Source organism: Mesocricetus auratus, unplaced genomic scaffold (genome assembly GCF_017639785.1).
Source record: "Mesocricetus auratus isolate SY011 unplaced genomic scaffold, BCM_Maur_2.0 Super-Scaffold_6730, whole genome shotgun sequence".
Classification (NCBI taxonomy): Eukaryota; Metazoa; Chordata; class Mammalia; order Rodentia; family Cricetidae; genus Mesocricetus; species Mesocricetus auratus.
In genome coordinates, this window is record NW_024429184.1 from 98,633,561 (window position 1) to 98,656,218 (window position 22,658).

Genomic DNA, 22,658 nt, shown 5'->3' on the forward strand with positions numbered 1-22,658 from the left:
TGACCATGGGTAAGGATAAGTACTTAGAGAGATGGTTGAAATTCAAAACCTCATACCTTTCTCCCCAATTAATATTGCTGATGCTAAAACTATTCCCCCAGCAACCCCCAAAAACCTAAAAGGATGGGTATGGAGGGAAAGGAGAAGTTACACCCAGGCATCAGAGCTTGCTTTGTGAGCCCCTGACTTCCCACCATTACCTGTATCTCCAAATGGGTATTCTCTCTATACTGAGTTCTCTGGCTCTGAATGTTAAAATCCTCCAGGAAGAAGATGCTTGAAGTCTGATAATTTGTGGAAGTTGATAATCAATTTAGAGCAAAGAAGGAGTATGTGACCTTCTGACATATTAATTACAAATTAGTATTTAAATCACTGCATATTCTGAGAAATAAGTCAAAGTATTTATTTATGACATATTTACATACTTACAAAATTGATTTTATCCAATACATCACTCTACATAATATCACAAAATGAATACAATATCCTAGGAAAACTCTACACTTTGTAATAATTTATGTTTAACTCAACAATTTTTACAACAGATTATCAATTTGGCTTCACAAATCACACAGTCCTTAGTTTTTGTTTTCCTTTTGCCAAATAACACGAGTAAAGTAAAGGGGAGGTGAAGTAATTTAGTTGACCCTGAGTAACTGCTAATTTGCATAATTCAGAGCACATGTGCATGTGTGCTTTCATTTGTTTTCTTGTATGCCTACACTTAAGATGGCAGTATCTTACCTCTAAAGACTGAGGAAAGAAGACTGGAAAACAATGACAAGGGATCAGTAGGGACAACTCCCAGATTCTAAAACTTTTCCAACTGCAGAAGTCCATGGTAGAGCTTCAGTAGAGCTGTCTCAAAAACTGAGTAGGGTCTTGGGGCTGAGGCCGAGGCCGGGGCTCTTGAGCAGTGTGGAGTGCTGGCCTACAGTAAATGATGCTCTCAGCTCCCACCTAGCATTGTTACAAGCCAACCAGGCCAGAGCAAAACAAGAAAAGCAACAAAACAGAATAGGCCGACCTAGGAACTAAACAGCTGAGCAGTCTTGTGAGGCTGATGTTAAATTATTTTTCTTACTGATAAAAATAAAAATTCAATAATGCCAACACTGTGACAATTATGATTTTTTTCCTTGAAGGCCTGAAAAATGCAGCAGCCACCCACAAACCCCCTAAAAATGTCAGTGTGGAAGTTATACAAAAACAGGCAGGAAGAGAAAGGGGCCAAGAACAGAAGGCCTGGGAAGAGAATCATGCTTTGAACTGTCCAGGTCTAGATGGCACCATGCAGACTGAGGAGGGGACTCCCGATGACAAGGGTTAGGGAAGATGAGAGGTGGAGTCAGCCCCGCTCTGACACCCGCCAGAGAGAACCCTGGGCCAGAGGAAACCATCTACAGAAGGGTCACATTGGGTCAAACAGTTCTCTCTTTCATCTGCCCTTCATCCCTGCTCCCCTCCTCACAGAAGGCAGACTAGGTAACTATGGTTCTCCACTTTCAATCAAGCCCTGGCATAAATCTGCCATGGTTATTTAGGACTCAAGGAAAGCCGTCACCCAATGAGATGTCAGTGACCCCCACTGATTCTACTGGAATGACCCTCTGAAACAGTAACTAAGGTAACACAGATTCAATAAAACAAGGAAGGGAAGAAATAGAGTACCATCAGGATCTGCAAAACTAGCCTATGGAGTATAACAAAACACCACCATCCAGGCAACACCCCATCAAATACTGTTAAGACAAGAACAGTTCCCCCTGCCGATCGTGTGTGTGTGTGTGTGTGTGTGTGTGTGTGTGTGTGTGTGTGTGTGTGTGTGTGTGTGTGTTCTGGGGACTGACCCTAGGGTGTGACATTAGCTAGTGTTCCATCACAGAGCTGCATCCCCAGACCCAAAGGACAGTTTTTAAAAACTGCACAGCAGCAAGTGATAAGGCTCTGCGTTTTATGCAAGAAGAATCAATGAGAAGTACTGGATTAACCTGGGCCAGGTACATCACCACAGCCAGACTTCCTTCCTGTCTAACTAAGCAACACACACAGTGCTTGGGGATTAATTAACACAGACCCACCTCAAAAGTAGTAATTCTCCTCCTTCTGTAAAAGCAGCAGCAATGGCATCACTGCCGCCAAGCATAATGGAACAGCACACTGTGCATGTGAGGACAGAGAAGAGTAAGTACAGAGTCGATTAACTCTGATACTACAGAACTGTATCGACAAGGACAGCAAAGTTAAATTACATTTCTGTACCAAATTGTCTTCAGGAAGATACTTGAATTGCATATACAGAGTTCAACTATGTTAGAAAAAAATTTACTTAATTTTGACTTATTTAAATCTCCAAATGGTAAAATATATTATTTCAGGGAGGAAAAAGCATCCAGTAAATGCAATGGATTAAAGAAACTACATTGAATATAAAATCATTCCCTTGAAAACATCCATAGGAAATAAAGGCAGGAGGGCACAGTTAGAAAAGTCTAGCTGAGCTTAAGGCAAACCAAGAAACCACGTTAATCTACACAGGGTCCAGCCAGTCAACATCCAGCTCATGACTCCCCACCCCCCCCCAGGCTGGGGAGTTATTAGGAGTTGACAGATTCTGAAGGACAGTAAATTTTCAAGGGTGTAGTCCCTTGTAGGTCAACTGGTTGCTAGCCTCACACCTATTTGGGCAGTAGAAATTGGACTTGGTGGGATGTTAAAAAAAAAAAAAGAGGCCAAGAAGGGGAGCACGTGGTGGGAATGGAAGAGTTAGGGGAGGGGTGGGAGGTGAGTGCTATTAAAGCACACTGAATGGGCTTCTCAAATAATACAAACAGCAACTTTAAATAAAGAAAACGCACTCCATCCCAAAAGAAGGGGCCCCCTTCTTACAGCGTAGAGGCTGTGGCTGGATGCAGGAAGAACAGCTATCATGAAAACTGAATTGTGGAAGTGCTCATACCACTGTACAAAAATAACATGAGGGGGCTGGAAAGATGGTTCAGTGGTTACGGACATTGATTGCTGTTCTAGAAGAGCAAGGTTCGATACCCAGCACCCACATGGTTGCTCACAACCAACTATGACTCCAGTTTTAGGGTTCTGATGCCCTCTTCTGGCCTCGCTGGGCACTGTACACACATGGTGCATAGACACACACGCAAGCAAAACAACAATACACAATTTTTTTAAATCTCAAAGCAAAATAAAAAAAAATAAGATGAATAACTTCTGATCTAAAATAAACTTGGTTGATAGTTCTTACATAGCAACAAAGAAAAATGTTACTTTCCACTCTTCGTAGTATAAATCTATAAAATGTGAAAATTTAAAACAAAAAAGAAACAAGTATAACTTCCAAACTATACATGTACATAATGACAAAAAATAATCTCCATTCTGTTAATTTGGCCCATATTCTATAAGACACATGGAACTGTATACACATACATACACAGCAAGCATGTAGGTCCATTATTGAGCATGTGCACTGCTCACCATTAAACCTGAGATCACATTCGCATACAGATGACAACAGGAAACAAGCCTTAGCCAGATACTTAACACACTGACCTCATTACATATTCTTAAGAAACCAGAAGAGCCAAGGACAATCAAATATATGAACTCGGATTTCCACTTTATAAGTTTGGTATAGTGAACTGTGCTGTAAATGTATGTGTATGTGTTTTGAGAACTAGGATGTATGAAATCATGACAGTAAAAAGAGGACCTACTTCTTTTGTTTTACTGGAATGACACTGTGCCTTTATTTTTAAAAAATCTCTTTTAAAAGGACTGCAGCCTATAGGAAAATTGTAAAAGCTGTTGGATTCTCTGAAGCTATCCAGTCTCCTCTAACACAGAGCCAAAGGTGACAGCAGGTCTCCATTTCGCAGCAGCTGGTCTCACATGGGCCTGGGTGGCAGGCGCTGCTTGTACATGCCCGCCACAGCCTTGGCTGCACTGTAGATCATCTGTCGGCGAGACATGCCAGTGAAAGCAAGGTGCCAATCAGTCCGGGTGACGTTTAGCAAGCTCTTTTCCAGGACTTCACCCACTGTCACCAATAGACCTGACCACCTCAGATTGTAGTCCTGGGGAGTCAGGCTTTGCGCCTATGGAAAAAGGAACGCGAGTTACTTATCACATGTCAAAACAACACTGGAACTCAATATGTTAGGAATGAGTCAAGACCTCAACGTCTTGACTCAGCTTATTTTTAATATAGATTATGACCACCCTCAAAAACTCAGCTCTGCTACCAACAACTGTATAAAGTTACAAGGGTCAAAGGCACCAAACAATATTGCACACACCTGCTGTGTTAATAATAGCCCATCACACTATTCAAATATAATCTAGTCTCTTCGTAATTTATATTTTTAGTGGTGCTGAGGCTGAGCCACATGGTTGAGTGCACGTCTAAGTCTTGAAAGAACTCCACCTGCTCCCAACTCACTCTGAGGGCTTAAACTAGAGTTCTACATTCAGGGTCATGCCATGTCAATAACAGGTTTGTGTTAAAATGATATTCCCAGCAGAGAGAGACTGCACATTGATTCATTCGTTCATTTAAGACAGGATCTGTGCACAGATCCCCAACTAGCTGCTTCACAATCACCGGACGGGCTTTCTTTTCACCTTGAAAAAAAGTTTCTTAGGCTCAAATTAGTTGTCTTAGGACAGCAAAATTGCAAACACTACAGCTTATTCCAAGACAATAAAGAGCTGCATCAAATAGCTTCCCAGAAACCCTGACAGACGTTGTCTTTGCACTACCAGCATTGTAGTAGGCTTCAAAATAGACATCAGGTCTTCCAAGACCCTGGGAAGCTGCTCCTCACACACCACTCAAGTCCATGGGCGTCTGCTCCTCACACACCACACAAGTCCATGGGAGCCTGCTCCTCACACACCACTCAAGTTCATGGTCGCCTGCTCCTCACACACCACACAAGTTCATGGGAGCCTGCTCCTCTCACACCACACAAGTTTCCAAGAGTCTGCTCCTCCCACACCACTCAAGTTCATGGGAGCCTGCTCCTCCCACACCACTCAAGTTCATGGGCGTCTGCTCCTCACACACCACACAAGTCCATGGGAGCCTGCTCCTCCCACACCACTCAAGTTCCCAGGAGTCTGCTCCTCCCACACCACACAAGTCCATTGGAGCCTGCTCCTCACACACCACTCAAGTTCCCAGGAGTCTGCTCCTCCCACACCACACAAGTTCATGGGAGCCTGCTCCTCCCACACCACTCAAGTTCATAGGCGTCTGCTCCTCACACACCACTCAAGTTCATGGGCGTCTGCTCCTCACACACCACACAAGTCCATGGGAGCCTGCTCCTCCCACACCACTCAAGTTCATAGGCGTCTGCTCCTCACACACCACTCAAGTTCCCAGGAGTCTGCTCCTCACACACCACACAAGTCCATGGGAGCCTGCTCCTCCCACACCACTCAAGTTCATAGGCGTCTGCTCCTCCCACACCACTCAAGTTCATGGGCGTCTGCTCCTCACACACCACACAAGTCCATGGGAGCCTGCTCCTCCCACACCACTCAAGTTCATAGGCGTCTGCTCCTCACACACCACTCAAGTTCCCAGGAGTCTGCTCCTCACACACCACACAAGTCCATGGGAGCCTGCTCCTCCCACACCACTCAAGTTCATAGGCGTCTGCTCCTCACACACCACTCAAGTTCCCAGGAGTCTGCTCCTCACATACCACACAAGTCCATTGGAGCCTGCTCCTCACACACCACTCAAGTTCATGGGCGTCTGCTCCTCACACACCACACAAGTCCATGGGAGCCTGCTCCTCACACACCACTCAAGTTCATAGGCGTCTGCTCCTCACACACCACTCAAGTTCCCAGGAGTCTGCTCCTCACACACCACACAAGTCCATGGGCGTCTGCTCCTCCCACACCACTCAAGTTCACGGGCGTCTGCTCCTCACACACCACACAAGTCCATTGGAGCCTGCTCCTCACACACCACTCAAGTTCATGGGCGTCTGCTCCTCACACACCACACAAGTCCATGGGAGCCTGCTCCTCCCACACCACTCAAGTTCATAGGCGTCTGCTCCTCACACACCACTCAAGTTCATAGGCGTCTGCTCCTCACACACCACACAAGTCCATGGGAGCCTGCTCCTCACACACCACTCAAGTTCATAGGCGTCTGCTCCTCACACACCACTCAAGTTCCCAGGAGTCTGCTCCTCACACACCACACAAGTCCATGGGAGCCTGCTCCTCCCACACCACTCAAGTTCATAGGCGTCTGCTCCTCACACACCACTCAAGTTCCCAGGAGTCTGCTCCTCACATACCACACAAGTCCATTGGAGCCTGCTCCTCACACACCACTCAAGTTCATGGGCGTCTGCTCCTCACACACCACACAAGTCCATGGGAGCCTGCTCCTCACACACCACTCAAGTTCATAGGCGTCTGCTCCTCACACACCACACAAGTCCATTGGAGCCTGCTCCTCACACACCACTCAAGTTCATGGGCGTCTGCTCCTCACACACCACACAAGTCCATGGGCGTCTGCTCCTCACACACCACTCAAGTTCCCAGGAGTCTGCTCCTCACACACCACACAAGTCCATGGGCGTCTGCTCCTCCCACACCACTCAAGTTCACGGGCGTCTGCTCCTCACACACCACACAAGTCCATTGGAGCCTGCTCCTCACACACCACTCAAGTTCATAGGCGTCTGCTCCTCACACACCACTCAAGTTCCCAGGAGTCTGCTCCTCACACACCACACAAGTCCATGGGAGCCTGCTCCTCCCACACCACTCAAGTTCATAGGCGTCTGCTCCTCACACACCACTCAAGTTCCCAGGAGTCTGCTCCTCACACACCACACAAGTCCATGGGAGCCTGCTCCTCACACACCACTCAAGTTCATGGGCGTCTGCTCCTCACACACCACACAAGTCCATGGGAGCCTGCTCCTCCCACACCACTCAAGTTCATAGGCGTCTGCTCCTCACACACCACTCAAGTTCCCAGGAGTCTGCTCCTCCCACACCACACAAGTCCATGGGCGTCTGCTCCTCACACACCACTCAAGTTCCCAGGAGTCTGCTCCTCACACACCACACAAGTCCATGGGCGTCTGCTCCTCCCACACCACTCAAGTTCACGGGCGTCTGCTCCTCACACACCACACAAGTCCATTGGAGCCTGCTCCTCACACACCACTCAAGTTCATGGGCGTCTGCTCCTCACACACCACACAAGTCCATGGGAGCCTGCTCCTCACACACCACTCAAGTTCATAGGCGTCTGCTCCTCACACACCACTCAAGTTCATGGGCGTCTGCTCCTCACACACCACACAAGTCCATGGGCGTCTGCTCCTCACACACCACTCAAGTTCCCAGGAGTCTGCTCCTCACACACCACACAAGTCCATGGGCGTCTGCTCCTCCCACACCACTCAAGTTCACGGGCGTCTGCTCCTCCCACACCACACAAGTCCATTGGAGCCTGCTCCTCACACACCACTCAAGTTCATGGGCGTCTGCTCCTCACACACCACACAAGTCCATGGGAGCCTGCTCCTCCCACACCACTCAAGTTCATAGGCGTCTGCTCCTCACACACCACTCAAGTTCATAGGCGTCTGCTCCTCACACACCACACAAGTCCATGGGAGCCTGCTCCTCACACACCACTCAAGTTCATAGGCGTCTGCTCCTCACACACCACTCAAGTTCCCAGGAGTCTGCTCCTCACACACCACACAAGTCCATGGGAGCCTGCTCCTCACACACCACTCAAGTTCATGGGCGTCTGCTCCTCACACACCACACAAGTCCATGGGAGTCTGCTCCTCACACACCACTCAAGTTCCCAGGAGTCTGCTCCTCACACACAAGTCCATGGGAGCCTGCTCCTCACACACCACTCAAGTTCATGGGCGTCTGCTCCTCACACACCACACAAGTTCATGGGCGTCTGCTCCTCACACACCACACAAGTTCCCAGGATTCTGCTCCTCACACACCACACAAGTCCGTGGAAGTCTTGCTACAGTGCAGGTCCTGACTCAGTAGCTCAGCACAGGGGTTGAGAAGCTTTTAAATTGTTTGTTAAGTCAGATGTGAAAGTGATACTGTGATGCTGGGCTGTACTTCTGAGTGACCTGAGTACTGTTAAGAAAAACCCTGAGCAGACGGATTTAGTGGGAACGGAAAAGAAGCATAAGTTATACGAAAGTCTTTTAACAGGTTTTTGTTACAACACACACTGACAAGTGAAGTTTGTTGAAGAAATGATTTCTAAGCCATTAAATTACTGTGACAAGGAGCAGACAGGAGACACTTCAGGACAGATAAGGGAGCCATGGAAGAGAATCCTTAAAAACTGTGATAGGGAGGCTGAAGTGTAGAAGCCATCTTCATAGCCGATGGCTTCTGTTGGCGTGGCGGGGACATGGGGACACGGACATGCACACAGGGCAGGCCACTCAGAGTCTAACCATGCACCAATGAGAATATGAGCAACACAAACTGGACTTGATGTATTTTTTCTCTTTTGGAAGGGAGAGGTGGCTGGCTGGACCTGAGGAACGGAAAGCAAGTATGATCAGGGCACATTGTGTGAAATTTCCAAATAATCAATAAAAATATTATGTTGGGGGAAAAAAAACAAAGAAATGTGAACAGGTAGAAACAAAAATACTTCAGTGTACATAACCGTTTATCATGAGAATTTTGAATCCACAAAACAAAAACGAACAGAACAAAAGGCAGATTGCATGGTTTAATCGAACAGCTTTGGGTTAACTGTATCCGTGACTGCTGTACTTCCCCAGGTCTCGTCCACTCATCTGCATGTCCTCTAAAGTGTGTGAATTCCCATGAGTGAGGGGCCCACAATAACCAATGTGCTCGCTGACACTTAGTAGTGTGCTAACACTTAGCTGCATGTGTACACGTGGGCCTATTTCACCGTTAGAGCAGCATGCCCAACTAACTAGTCCTAAAACTAAATTAAAATTAAAAGTGGTCAAGCATCCAGCACAGCGGCCAACAAACAGTTTTTGAAATAGGCAAAACAGTAAAGATTTTAGGTTTTGAAGCCAATCTTCACCAAAACTCCTCCATTCTGTCCTTTTGGTACAAAAGCAACTATATATAAACAGTTTATAAGTAGATCAGCAGGTACATGCATGAAAAACGTAAAAACAGGCAATGGGCCAGAACCGGCCATGGGGTCACTGTGTGCTTACCCTAGATCTACATCAGCGTCTACAATTCAGAGACAGGAGCTACCGTAAACAGTTCTCCTGCTGCTCCCAACAGACTTTCCAGAACACACATATACTCCTAATCCTGATCAGGACTCTTCAACAACAAGTTTGTTACTTCGAGCAAGTCTCTTAACACTGTTGAAGTTCCTTCTTTAGCCGTTTATGTAACTGCACAGCTGCTTTGTGAACCCATCTTCAGCTCTGGGGTCAGGACACAGTGCTCAGAGGTGTTCTGCGCTTGGTGGGGTTAACAGTGAGTCCGACACCTGCTCTGAGCAGTGTGGGTGAGGCCTTGCAGAAGGAGATACACAGCGGTCTGCTGCCTCACTGCCAATGCACATCGACAACCATGTCCTCCTCGAGTGTTTTGCAATCTCGCTCAAGACATTAGTCAGTGATTTATTGCTGGGTGGCACACTTTCCCTGTAGGGCTAATGGAAGTGATTAGGTAAAGCCATATGAACACGCAGTGACTCCTCAGCTATTAAAGACAGCAATTCAATATGGCTGGGTCTAATACTTTTGAATAAACAGTGGTAAAACTTCTATCTTCCTAGAAAACCTGTCACGGTATATCCATTTTAAGTTTTATTGCCATAACAATATGCACAGCATCAGCTTAAAGCCTCTAACTGTCCTCACGTGAGAGCTACAGGAGGGTTTGCCCGACCTTCTGAAGTGAACTCAGGTATAAATGATATCAGAAAAGTATCAAAACTCCAAGCATCTTTGCATACTGCAAACACACAGAAGAATCACTAGCCCCTTTAGCAACTTTATGGCCACACTTTAAACTGAAATGCAACTGCACACGCATCCTCTCAGAGAATGCCAAATGTCTTCCCATAATGTCAAATGTCCACACACTCCAAATAATTGTAAAGGGGGGGGAGGCAACAACTATCAGTTAACCAGTTAATCATAGAGAGATCCTGATGACAGGCACACTGCATTTTGGTCAGTAGAGAATTAAGAGACCATTTACATAAAATATGTATAAGTACGAATCAGATTGGAATCTGCCCATCATTAGATCCATTTTTCATCCAGAAAAATCTAAAGATAAATTTCTATCCGCCACTTTTTTTAACTTCATTTTTATTTTATGTATGGCTATATTGCCTGCATGTATGTTGGTGTACCACATGCACACGTGGTGTCTGGAGAGGGCATCACATCCCCTGGAACTGGAGTTATAGACAGTCTGAGCTGCCATGTGAATGCTGGGAATTAAACCAGAGTCCTCTGAAAGAGCAGCCAGTGTTCTTAACCCCTGAGCCAAATCTCCAGCACTCATCTAAATTTTGTTTGTTATTTTGGTTTTTTAAGATAAGGTTTCACAGTGTAGCCCTGACTGGCCTGGAATTTGCTTTGTAGGTCAGGCTGGCCTTAAACTCACAGAGATCTACCTGCATCTTGAGTGTTGCGATTAAAAGGTGTCCACTGTTACACCAGCTTTCATTTAACTTTTTAAATACTAACTTGCTACTAAAATGAACAACTAAAAAAGATGATTAGATGAAAGAGAAGGGAAATAGATAAAAATAATAGATAAACAGGGGCTGGGGACATGGCTCAATTGGTGAATGGCTACTATTTAAGACAAGGACCCAAGCACCACTTAGGAAGTCAAATGTGAAAGCACCTGCCTGAAATCCCACTGCTAGGGAAGTGGAGACTGGAGGGTTCCTGGGACAACTAACTGGCCAGCCAGCCTCGCCTAACTGCTGAGATTCAGGTCTATGAGAGACCTGTCTAGAAAACACAAAGCAGGGTGGACAGCTCCTGAGGAGTGGCACCTGAGGCTGTCTGCCCTCTGGTTTCCACACACGCACACACTTCTGTGCCTGCATCCATACCCAGACAGCTACAGACGAATAGGAAAATGAAAACACAAAGAACATGAGAAACAGATTTAAAGGCCGATTTTCTTCTGATGTCAGGGTCAGGAACATAAAGAAGGAAATTAACAACATGGCAGAATCAAGAAAGCCACAAGCACAGCAAATGGAAAGACAAAGTCAAGGGCATAACCTCACAATGGACATGGAGTGTCAGGAAACGGCAAAGCAACCAACCTGCTGCACAGACTCCAGAGGCACCGGTGTGGCTTGAGTAAAGGCTTCCAGGCGGATGCCATGCACAGGGTCTTCAACCACCAAGCAGCCGATGTCAAACCATCTAGAGCAGAAACAGGAGAGCGCACCATTTACACGCTAGGTAAAATAGGAGTGGACGGAACAGTGCACTGTTTACAAGCTAGATAAAATGAGAGTGGAGAGACAAAAGGAAAACGCAAGCCCTACTTACTGTTCAGGTTAAAGTACCACAGATCGCAGAAAGAGAATGGTTTTCTAATTAGCTTGTAAGTAGACAACCCAATCCATAAAAGCAAAAAAAAAAAATACCCTATTGTCTTAATTCCAAAATGATACAGGAAGAGATTAACAAAAAAGGAAACTGAAATTACTAGCCATTGGAAATTCCCTTCTTGCTAAGATGGGGGATAATGGGAATGGGGGCAGTCAAACACACAGCTGGCAAAATGTCACACTTATTTGAACACTCAAAGAGCTCCCCGCAGATAATTTTAAATGATACTTGCTAACATAGGGGGAAATTTGTAATGCCGGCCCTTACCAGCACACAGCCATCTAACAATGTTACTAGTAAATCAAGAAATAAGCTCATTTAGGGGAAATAACCACGTGCTTGATCCTTGTGGACATTAACCCTTCAAGTCATGTGTTCCAAGGCAGGAGTCAGCCTTTGAAAACACACTCATGAAATCAAGGTTCTTTTCCATGCAGATTATAAAAAGGAGGCATCATAAACATACTTCAGATAACTGGAATAGCATTGGAATTCCAGCTAATAGAAATAACGACCCTGAAATGAATTTCAGTTCTAAGGGAATATGACCAAGGCTATGTTCAATGTCTCCATCTTTTAAAAATTAAGTGCCTTTAGTAAGCACAAAGACTACAAAATGAATAAGGAGATAACACATTTATAAAAACCAGTAACTAAGACAGAGCAGCATAAGGAACTGTAGAATATTAAAATGGTACTTTATAATGTCTTTAGCATTTATATCTTAAAAATGTTTCAACTCACAAATACTGAATAATATTTATTCTACTTGACTACTAATCAAACTTTTGTATTTTGTCTTAACAAAGTTTCTCATTCAAGAAGGTGAAGTCAAGCTCAGCCAATGCTTGTTTTGCCTGATTCTGCCCATGGGCAGTGTCCACGAGGGTACTGCCCTCACTCAACTGGAAGCATGCACCTTGGCATCCTGCGGGGCTGCCCTAAAGGCACAGCGGTCTCCCTATCAGCAGCGCCCATCAGAGCTCCAGTCAACCTCTGTTCTGAGCAGCATCACCCCCACTGCAACCTGGAACCCGCTTCCCCATTCCCTTCTCTGGGAACCTGCAATCGCTGTCATGTGCCAAGGCCCTTCCATTTCAGTCCCTGATCCTGCTGGCTGAGGGAACTTTCAGGTTCCCCTCTCCTTCATTCAGTCCTTCAACAGGATCACAACCAGGCCAGGAGTGGGGAGAATCTCAGCTGATCACTTTTGATCTCTTGGGATTTCCATCTTTCCTTTCTGAGTATAAGCAAGGTGACATGAACATGATGGACTGGACTGTGGTTCCAAGGCAGTTCCATTTCCCAGAGCAGGAAAAGGTTCACACTCCATTCAGAAGCCACAAAGAGACCACCTACATCACCAATCAAGTCACAAGGAAGGAGATGCTGAACACATTATAACAACATTTTTGTGCACTTAACACTAATCCAAAACTAACACCAAAGTCTAGAACTGCTCATCCCAGAATGAACACTGGGATATTCTGTATGTGGAAGGAGACAACAGACTGCCTTTTCCAACTCAGCATGAACAGATGATAATAAATGAAGAGCACTAACTAGGTCTACACAGTTTACTCGGTTTCCCTTTTAGTGAATTGCTCTCCCTGGCGGTTGTTTTCCAGCTCAGGAAAGGCAAAGTACAGTTACAAAATGCTAGGTAACAAGTAAACAAAAAAGTAAGACAAAAATGAAACCACCATGTAATTATGAATGAAAGGAGAATTCACCAAAGCAAGGTTGTTCATTATAAAGTAACTCAGCATGTCCAAACAGGTTTTCCCACTTAAAAAAAAAAATCACAAAGCCACAGAGCCTTCAAAAACAATGCTGAACTGTGATTTCTGTGATTTCCAGAGGCTTTTAAAGCTAAGCACATAGCCCGATGTAACTCCTATTAAATGCCAAGAGTCTTCTTGCCCATCTTCCACCTCTGTGAGTCACCATAGGAAGCCGTGTGTTTACTCCCACTGTTACGTGACACCTACCACGCTAACACGCAGTGTATGTCTTACATTCTGTCCTATTGTATCAAGTGGTTGTCAGCGCAGACATCGCTCTGCACTGCTCAGTTTTAAAAGAAAAGAGAGGACCGGAGTGTCAGCTAAGCATGGACAGTCACACCACGAGAGCAGACGCTCCACTCTGGCTTTAAGACAGAAGACACCTTTTCTAGGTGTTCATGTGAACTCTCCACACAGTTGTGTTGATTCCTAGGGTACCCTGCACCTCTTACTTGTCAGGCAGCAGCTCAGCGATGAAGTTTTCTATTGACACAGCAGTCTGCTTCTCGTGGATCGCGCCAGACCTCCGCAGGCTATCTATGCGTTCCTGGGCACCCTAAGCAAAAGCAGCACTGGTTGGAAAACAGTTTTTTAAACAGTATTTATAGCAAATATACTGACTCTTAGTTATACAATACATGCACATATTTAACATATAAACTCACTGTAAACATTCAAACAATACAGAGGTATAGAGCAGTGATTCTCAACATATAGGTCACGACCCCTTTGCGAGTCAAAAGGCCCTTTCACAGGGGTTGCCTAAGACCATTGGAAAACAAAGAAATTTACAATGCCATTCTTAACAGTAGCAAAATTACATTATGAGGTAGCAACAAAAACAATTTACAGTTGGGGGTCACCACACATGATGAACTATATTAAAGGGTTGCAGCATTAGGAAGGTTGAGAACCACTGGTTTGGAATAAAAATACCCAATGGCATTTTCTTGGTGTTAAGTTTAGGGTACATTTTCCAAATTATTCCATCATGCAGTATTGTGATTAATTTATTTAATCATTATTTTAAACTTGTAATTTCTAATTGACTACTCATATAAGGAAGCCTTATTTTTAAGTGTTCATTTAGCAAGAAGTCATCTTTGAGAATAAAAACGTTTTCAGACCTGCTATCTGCTTGGTGGATTTGCTCTTGACTCTGGGCTTGTGATCACACTTCCCAGTTTTTCTAATTCCCTTTGTCAATACACATGCAGCAGCATGAACACTACTGCAAGTGGAAAGTTAATGTATGTGGTACACTGAAGCTGATTCAGCAGAATAACTGTCACTAACGAATCCAAACAGGGCTTGAGAAACTTGCACAGGAACTCAAAGCTAAGGGTGTGTACCTGAAAGCAGAGAAGCCACTGCCAGGTTAGGAGGGCTACGGCTGTATGCGACTGTTCCCTGAATCATCTCATAAAGAGTGAGGACAAACAATGTGATAAAAATGTCCAAAGGGGAAGGCTGGGTAGCGGGCTTGCAACCCCAGCACTTGAGAGGTGGACACCAGAGGAATGGGGGTCCAGACCAGCCTGGGCCCCAAAGCAAGACACAGTCTCAGACACACATTCGAAGACCTATTTCTGAAAAACACCAAGCCAAGAATAAGCAGATTTTTAAGGACAGAGTTAAGAGTTAACAGAAAAAAAAGATGAAATGATGTGATGATGTGCTTAATTGCTTAATCCTTAATCACACAAAGATTAAGTGACAAATGAATGAGAGAAGTGACAGCTTCATGAGAATGGACTCAACAGCTTAAGACACTAGCTTGGGAAGAAAACCGATGACAGATTCTACAGCAGAGTGGACGCGGTCTGTCTACTTTTGGATCAACTTTTATCTCCTAAGCTTGGTACTAGGTGTAAGCAAACAAGTATTCAGTAAGAACTTGCCATGTGAAAAATCAAACAATGGCAAAAGCCAATCTTGAAACCATGACAAGTAGAGACTCAGTCCAGGCAATAGATTTGTTCCCACCTTTCAAACAAAACTCATTCATATAACCCTTGTAATCTATCTTAAGGTTTACAGTTATAGTGTGTACATATTTATTTTTTCAATTTACCATGTTCGTTTCTAGATTAGACTGAATTCAAACCCTACAGGTAGCAGTTAGCTTTATCATATGGCATAAACATATTTTTAATAAACATACACTGGTGTCAAAGTCAAAGGAAACATTACACGACCCTTTACACAAACTTTTTAAATGTAAATACAGTTGATCCTCAATAGTTCTGGAATCTTTACTGGTGAATTCAACTATTTACTGAAATTTATTGGTAATCTCGATGTCATATGTGCACACAATTACAAAATAATTTAAGTTGTCTGTCCTGCACATCTCCAGTCAAGTCAAACAAATGCCACTACCACCTTGCTTAAGCTCACACGTTGAAACAAGTAGGTGCTGGTGTATTTGGTGTCACCTTCTACATGTCTGTGTTGTTAAAAGTTGCCACCATTTCAAACAGTCCCAAGTCTAACACTGTACAGCCGTCTGAGGTTCCTAAACATGGCAGGGTTCTGAAACACTTCAGGAGGAAAATGTGTGTGCACTAAATAAGCTGCATCCAATCAGGAGTTACAGGACTGCTGGCTGTGACTTTACTATAATGGGTATACATACCAATAGCTATTTGAACATATAAAGCCGTATCCAAAGGCCAAAAGCATCGTAGCCAGAAGCCTCCAAGGACCTAATCCTTTTTCCCTTGGTAGCAAGAGCACCATACTCACTAAGAGGGTGTATGGCAACCTCCAGAAAAACAACCACAGCACACGTGTGTCTGCCTTGCAAACAAGACAGAATGATGGGATAGAAGAAACAAGAGGAATCTCTACAGCTGGTGTCAAGTTTCCTCATCTGAGAAAATGGAAGGACAGGACTGCCACTGATTGACATGAAGTAGGGACTAAGTATAAGCGAAAGAAAAGGTTTCATTCTAGACATACTAGGCTTGGGATATCCAAGTACTGTCAAAAAGGCAACTTTTACATTTATTAAGAATTCATGAGCAGTCTCGGTGGCAATAAGAAGCTCCAAGTGTCAGCATAAGATGCTGGCTAAGGCCAGGGACGACATGAAGTCAGCAAAGGAGGGCATGGAGACAGAGACCAAGAGGAAGCTGGGGGGAAATGGAGAGACCAACAGGGCAAGCACAAAAGCAAAGAACAGTATATGAACTCGGAAAAACTCCAGGTGTGCACCCAAAAGGCCACAAGGGAGAAAAACACACTAAAGTAAAATCAGACTTAGCGCTGCACACCTATAATCCCAGAACCCTGGAAGTGGACGAAGGATCAGGAGTTCAAGGCCAGTGTTGGCTCCAGGGCAAGTCTGAGGCCAGCCTGGCTATCTAAAACTCTATCTAAACAACGGAGAGGATGACCAGCTGCCTGGAAAGCTCCTGATCAACCTTTTATCAGTGGCTTTGAGTGCACTCTTTTTAGGATAGGGTAGTAGAGAAGTATGGCTAGGCAGTTGGAAAACTACAAAGAATTAGAGAAAATGTTCAAAATTCCTACAGAAGTTTTACTGCAAGAAGGAAGCAAGCATGGTAGAATGATATAGAGGAAGAGAGGTCAAAGAATTTGCTTCCCTTATTTAGGATAGGAAAATGTTTGATTGCCATCAACTTCATTTGTTCTTGCATGATTGTGCCTTTGTAACAATGTAACGAAGAGTAATGTGTATGTGTGTATGTATCTACTGGTACCCAACAGCTATTATAATTTTAATAACTGACTTGAAAATCAATACTGCGTTATAAAGATTCCTTTCAAGAACATCTGTTCTTTTTGTTCTTTCTTAATGACACTGCCATCCTCCTCCAATAACTGAAACCTAATTGAGATTTTATTCAATTATAACTCCTTTCTATCTTCACAGCATGACAGTGCTGGCTAACTAACGACAAAGCTGGTATTTCAGTATCTAAATATGCAGTGGTTCCACACAGTCCACAGGATCGTTATCACAATTATGGGCAAATGAACTGCAGGTCCCATACTCTGGAAACGCTCTTATGACTCACCTTTAATCCCGCTGCATAGCCTACTGGCTGTGGGGCGATGTTGGACTGTCCAGCTTCCCCCACAACCACAGCTAAGCCAAAGACCTCCTGGAAGGCATCTCGGACAGCAGCCACTTTCACTTCTTTAGTTGAGGTTACAACGATATCCAGTTCACCTCCAGATTCTGCAGAAATCACAAAGAACTTCAATTCCAAATGTAAGCAGTCACCATCTAGTATTACTACCACACCAGAGGCTTGCACTGCATTCACTAACTGTTACCAGCCTTACACATGTGAGCTAGGCTGACACAACCTCACCCACCATAGCACAGCAGCTAAAGCACTACTGTCAGGACTCAAACCCAGGTCGGACACAAATCCTCTTTTCATCACGCCATCTGATACAACCACACAAATTCCGACCCTCTAAACTCAGAGCATGCTATTCCAACAAGTGTTTAAAAGCCAATTACCAACCTCCCTTGCATTATAAGGATTTATAGATTACTGACTAGTGCTGATCTAACTAATCCCTATTGTTCACATACTAGAAATGTACATGAAAATTAAAGAGCAAAATGCCTGTGTCAACTGTCTAAGGATATCTGATGAGGGCTCAAAAGCAGTTAAAACAATGTTCCTAGCAAACTAATAATCAAGTTTTATTAATTGCTTGATTTTAACTTTCTCTAAAAATAGTATTCCTGATTAAGCATACATATATTTGATTAAAATAGTTAACTAGATAAATTGCCAAAACCAAGTATAAACAAAACATGACAGTGAATGAAGAAAAATCCATATAAACTACTCAAATACGCAAAATTTACTACTAAATTACTCTTTTCCTCTTCTAAAGTTCATACTATGAAGTCCTAAAACTTAAATAATGATGACTAAGAAAGATAAATCAGTTACACCTAAACTCAGATGGAGAATGCACTTGAATTAAGAGCGCAGGAAGAAATGAACTGAAAGTGTAGCTATGTGGCATGACGAGCATCAGAAGCATGGCCGGCAGCAGGCTTGCTTATCTACGTACTGATGTATGGAGCCATGCCAGGGTCCAGCGTCGTGATCATGCTCTCTACCGAATGCTTGGTCTTATCAAGCACAGATTTCACCATAGGATTTCCAGCCACGCCCTGCACAAAGCAAGATGCAGACATTCAGTTCAAACAAAGAACACCTTGACTTTCCTGAGCATGAAAGAACTTTTTAAAACTTTCTTTTTGAGAATTATATACATGAAAACAGTTAAGTATGGTCATACTCCCCCATTTCCCCCACATCACAACACACCCCTCCCAACATCACGTCTTTTCTTTGTTAATCAGCTAAACCCAGTTAGTGCTGCCCACATGTGCACGGACGCGGGAACGTCCCCTGGAGCACAGGAAGCTTACCAGTGGCCACCTCCTAAAGAAGATGGATTCCCCTCCCTCAGCAACTGTCCCCTGCCAGTGGCTCCTCACTAAGGGGTAGTGCCTAGAGACCATTTCCCTCATCTATGCTTAAATGTTCGTCCCCAAAACATGCAGAGCTGGTCACAGCACTACAAATAAGAGACAAGTGCTCAGCCCTACATGGGACACCTGTATTAATGTCACTACAACCAAGTATCTGGACATCACAGAATAGGAGGTGGAAAAATCGTGAAAGCCAAAGGATGGGAAGAGTGCTATGAAACAGTGCCTCCCAAACAGATGGCTACTGCAACCATGAGCTCACAACAGCTGTGGTTACCTGCAAGACCTACACAGGAAACTTTTCTTTTTAAGTTTCCCATGCATCGATGGACCACTACTTTCAAAAACTGTGAAATGGTACTTTTGGAACCTATAATTAAAATGAGGTCATTCGATGTCAAATTCCTACTATGATTCTAAGTGGTGCTCTTGCCTTCTCTTCACACACAGAAAGCAGGCCAGCAGCTGCCTGTGGAGGGTTCTGCAATAACACTGTTTGGAAACTGATAGTCTGAAAAGTATGTTTTAGTTATAAATACATTTATAAGAGAAACCTGTCCCTCAGTTATTGTCCCAAATAAGGACTGTAACCATGTGTCTATATAAGTCCATACTTTGTCCCTAAGGAGATAAAGGCAGTAAAAAATACTTCTCACCTTTATCCCCCAGAATAGCTCCTGGTTGCCTTAATGCATATCTCTGTCCTTCGAATGTTTTTCTCAAGCTCCCTTTCTTGTACCCGCTCCTAAACCCTCTCCCGTGGGCAGCTCTCCTTTCTGGATTCTTCAGACCAACAGCATCATGAGCTTCCACCCCAGAGCTTTCCAGCTTTCCTTCTTACACGCCTACTCTTCCAAAGAAAAGGGGGAGCTCTGCCCCTGGGGGCATCCAACAGACTGAGATCCCTTCCTTCCAACTCACCAAGATGACTGAGGATAGGTGAGTTCAAAAGGATTAAATTTAAAACTGCCAGGCAACCTCAAGATAAAAATGTAAGTTACTGCTCTGACCAGTCTCAGGGAGTTGAACTGGCTATTACAACTAGCAACCAGCAATCTCTTTATAAAGCAGGAAGAAAGCTGTATATTTCACAGAAGAGAGATCTATAAAAACAAGTGTAAGAGGACCAGATTCCTGAAACATGACCACATCAACCACTTAGCTCAAGAGGAGCCAGCGGCCCACAGCACTGGAACCAGGACTCACAGCACTGGAACCAGGGCCCACAGCACTGGAACCAGGACTCACAGCACTGGAACCAGGGCCCACAGCACTGGAACCAGGGCCCACAGCACTGGAACCAGGGCCCACAGCACTGGAACCAGGACTCACAGCACTGGAACCAGGACTCACAATACTGAGTACTGTTGCACCCTGCTAATCCGCACTTCCCTTTTCATCAGGGAAAGCTCCGCACACCCACCTGAGCGCAGTGCACAGCATGCTTTCAGTACCCATCAGTGGAATAACCACACCTAGCTGCAGTTTAGATGGTGTGCTGCTATTACAGAGTCAGGTTCAATGGCAGAGAAGACAAACCCAGAGACTGGCACTAATGTGTACTTTAGTAAATAAAATAAGGGGACATCAGGTTGCTGAGAGAATGACCTCAAAATACTCCATTAAGAGGCTGGAAAATGCTTAAATTCCTCTATCTTACATGGTGTGTTGAAACAAACCAGCTACACTGAACTGCTCAGGTGAAAACTGGAATGGTTAAAAAACGCTAGCTGAGATGTAAAGATACTCTTTCAGGGTACAGAACTGAAAGAGATCCACAGAAATGACCAGTGTGTACATCATGAAATAGCACTGCTCTAGCCAGAGCTCTTAACAAACGCGCTTAGCAAAGCAAATCTCCCAACTTCAAATTGAGCAAAGATGAACAGAGAACATAGAAAACAATTTCATGGTGGGGGCAAATTTAATAGCAAAGAAAAGAAAATTAAAACATGGTTTCAAGTTTGGGGTTTGGCTTATAAGGTAAAGCCCTTGTGTCACATGAGGACCAGAGTTGGGATCCCCAGAGACCACACAAAAGGGTGTAGTGGCCATATGTAATTTCAATGCTCAGGATGGAGAGTCGGAGCAAGCTGGCAAGCCAGACTAGTCAAAGCAGACCTTGATATATAAAGTGGAGACCACTCATAAAGACACTCTGTATCAACTCGGGGCTTCCATACACACACACATACACACACACACACACACACACACACACACACACGCACGCACGCACGCACGCACGCACATGCACACACACACACATCCCAAAAATGTTTCAGATATTTTGTCTATTATAAATTAACACCCTCTGCTGCCATGGGAACAATGAGGGAACAACATATGCTAGTGTGGCTACTGGAAAGCGGTATTCAGAAAGTTCTAGGGCACTCACTAGGACTTTCATCAGGAACTAATGATGTCCAAGTTGCCCATCAGGGTGCACACATAAGAGCACTCATTAGTTTAATTTATAAGAATTAAAATCAAAAGGGAGCACTGTACAGCTCTGTAGCTGCGTCATGTTAATCAGGCCTAAGGGTGCAGGTTTGCATCCCGTCACAAGCCAGCCTGAGGCAGAAGGACTGCCAAGCTCAGGCCGGCCTGGGATACTGAGTAAGCTCCAAGGCATACTGATGAGACTCTTCCTAAGAGAGACAAGAGAGCTGGGATCGGCTAGCAATAAAGTGCTTACCAGTGTACATAAGGCCCCAGGTTCAGTCGGCAATACCAACCAAACAACAAGAACAAAATGTGCACATGTCTAAACATTTTTCTCAATTAGAGTAAAACGATTTAAAAACTTATAAGCAGATTAATACTGATAACAGATTTGTAAAATAAAACATGGTAAATGTAACAGTCATCGATGACATAGTAGTTATTAAGAAATATATTCTAAAGGAAGAATGTTTAGAGCTGAGAGATGCTTTAGTCAGTAAAGGGCAGATAAGCATGAGGATCTGAGTTCGGGTCCCAGCACCCATTTAGAAAGTGGAGCACTCCAGCACATGTCTTAACATTCTAGCATGTGATAGAGCATAAGTGAGAGCTCAATGGCAAACCATCCCAGCTGAATGGACAGAGTCCAAAGTCAATGACAGATCCTGTCCCCAAAAAGTAATGTAGAGAACAGAAGAAGACCCCTTGTGGTGGCCTCCACATCCGCATGTGAGCGTGCACGCTCGCGCGTGCGCACACACACACACACACACACACACACACACACACCTGAACACATGCATCCATCCAAACATATGCAGACCCAATACACAAGAAACAAAGACAGACAGACAATTTCACAGCTGGAAGGACATTAATGAAGTTTTCCAGAAAAGACAAAGAACACAATACCCATGTCATATAGAGACGCACAATGAACAAGTGCCAACTACAGAAATCTGTCCATAAAGGGCTTGCTTTCCGTTACCCTATACAGTGTTCTCAAAACACTGTGCTCCCTACCCTATGCCGTGTTTCTCTAATTGACCCCTGTCAGTTTTACAATTAGAACCGTAACTTGAAAGGCAAACACCCTTACCTTGATAAAACCCCAGATCCCACCAGCAGGTGCATCATCCTGGCCTCTCGCAATTCTAGGATCTTCCTGTTCCTCTGGGAAGGTAATGGCTGATGTGGTTCCAGGCCCCTGTGCCAGCGATGTCATACTGGTTTGCTGAGTGATGGGGGCCGGCAAAATACCTAGTC

General features: G+C 44.4%; 1 protein-coding gene across 2 annotated transcripts in view; it reads right to left on the reverse strand.

Annotated features, from left to right (window-relative positions):
• Positions 1-382: 382 nt before the first annotated feature.
• Prrc1 (proline rich coiled-coil 1) overlaps positions 383-22,658 on the reverse strand; it is a 31,557-nt gene continuing 9,281 nt past the window's right edge. For both annotated transcript variants that reach the window (XM_040741795.1, XM_040741796.1), the window contains exons 4-9: positions 22,492-22,652; positions 18,521-18,623; positions 17,497-17,660; positions 13,903-14,006; positions 11,369-11,471; positions 383-4,118 (exon numbers count right to left, since the gene is read on the reverse strand). In XM_040741795.1, coding sequence (XP_040597729.1) covers positions 3,909-4,118; positions 11,369-11,471; positions 13,903-14,006; positions 17,497-17,660; positions 18,521-18,623; positions 22,492-22,652 — 845 coding nt within the window. In that variant the 3' untranslated portion in view covers positions 383-3,908. The remainder of the gene's footprint in view (positions 4,119-11,368; positions 11,472-13,902; positions 14,007-17,496; positions 17,661-18,520; positions 18,624-22,491; positions 22,653-22,658) is intronic.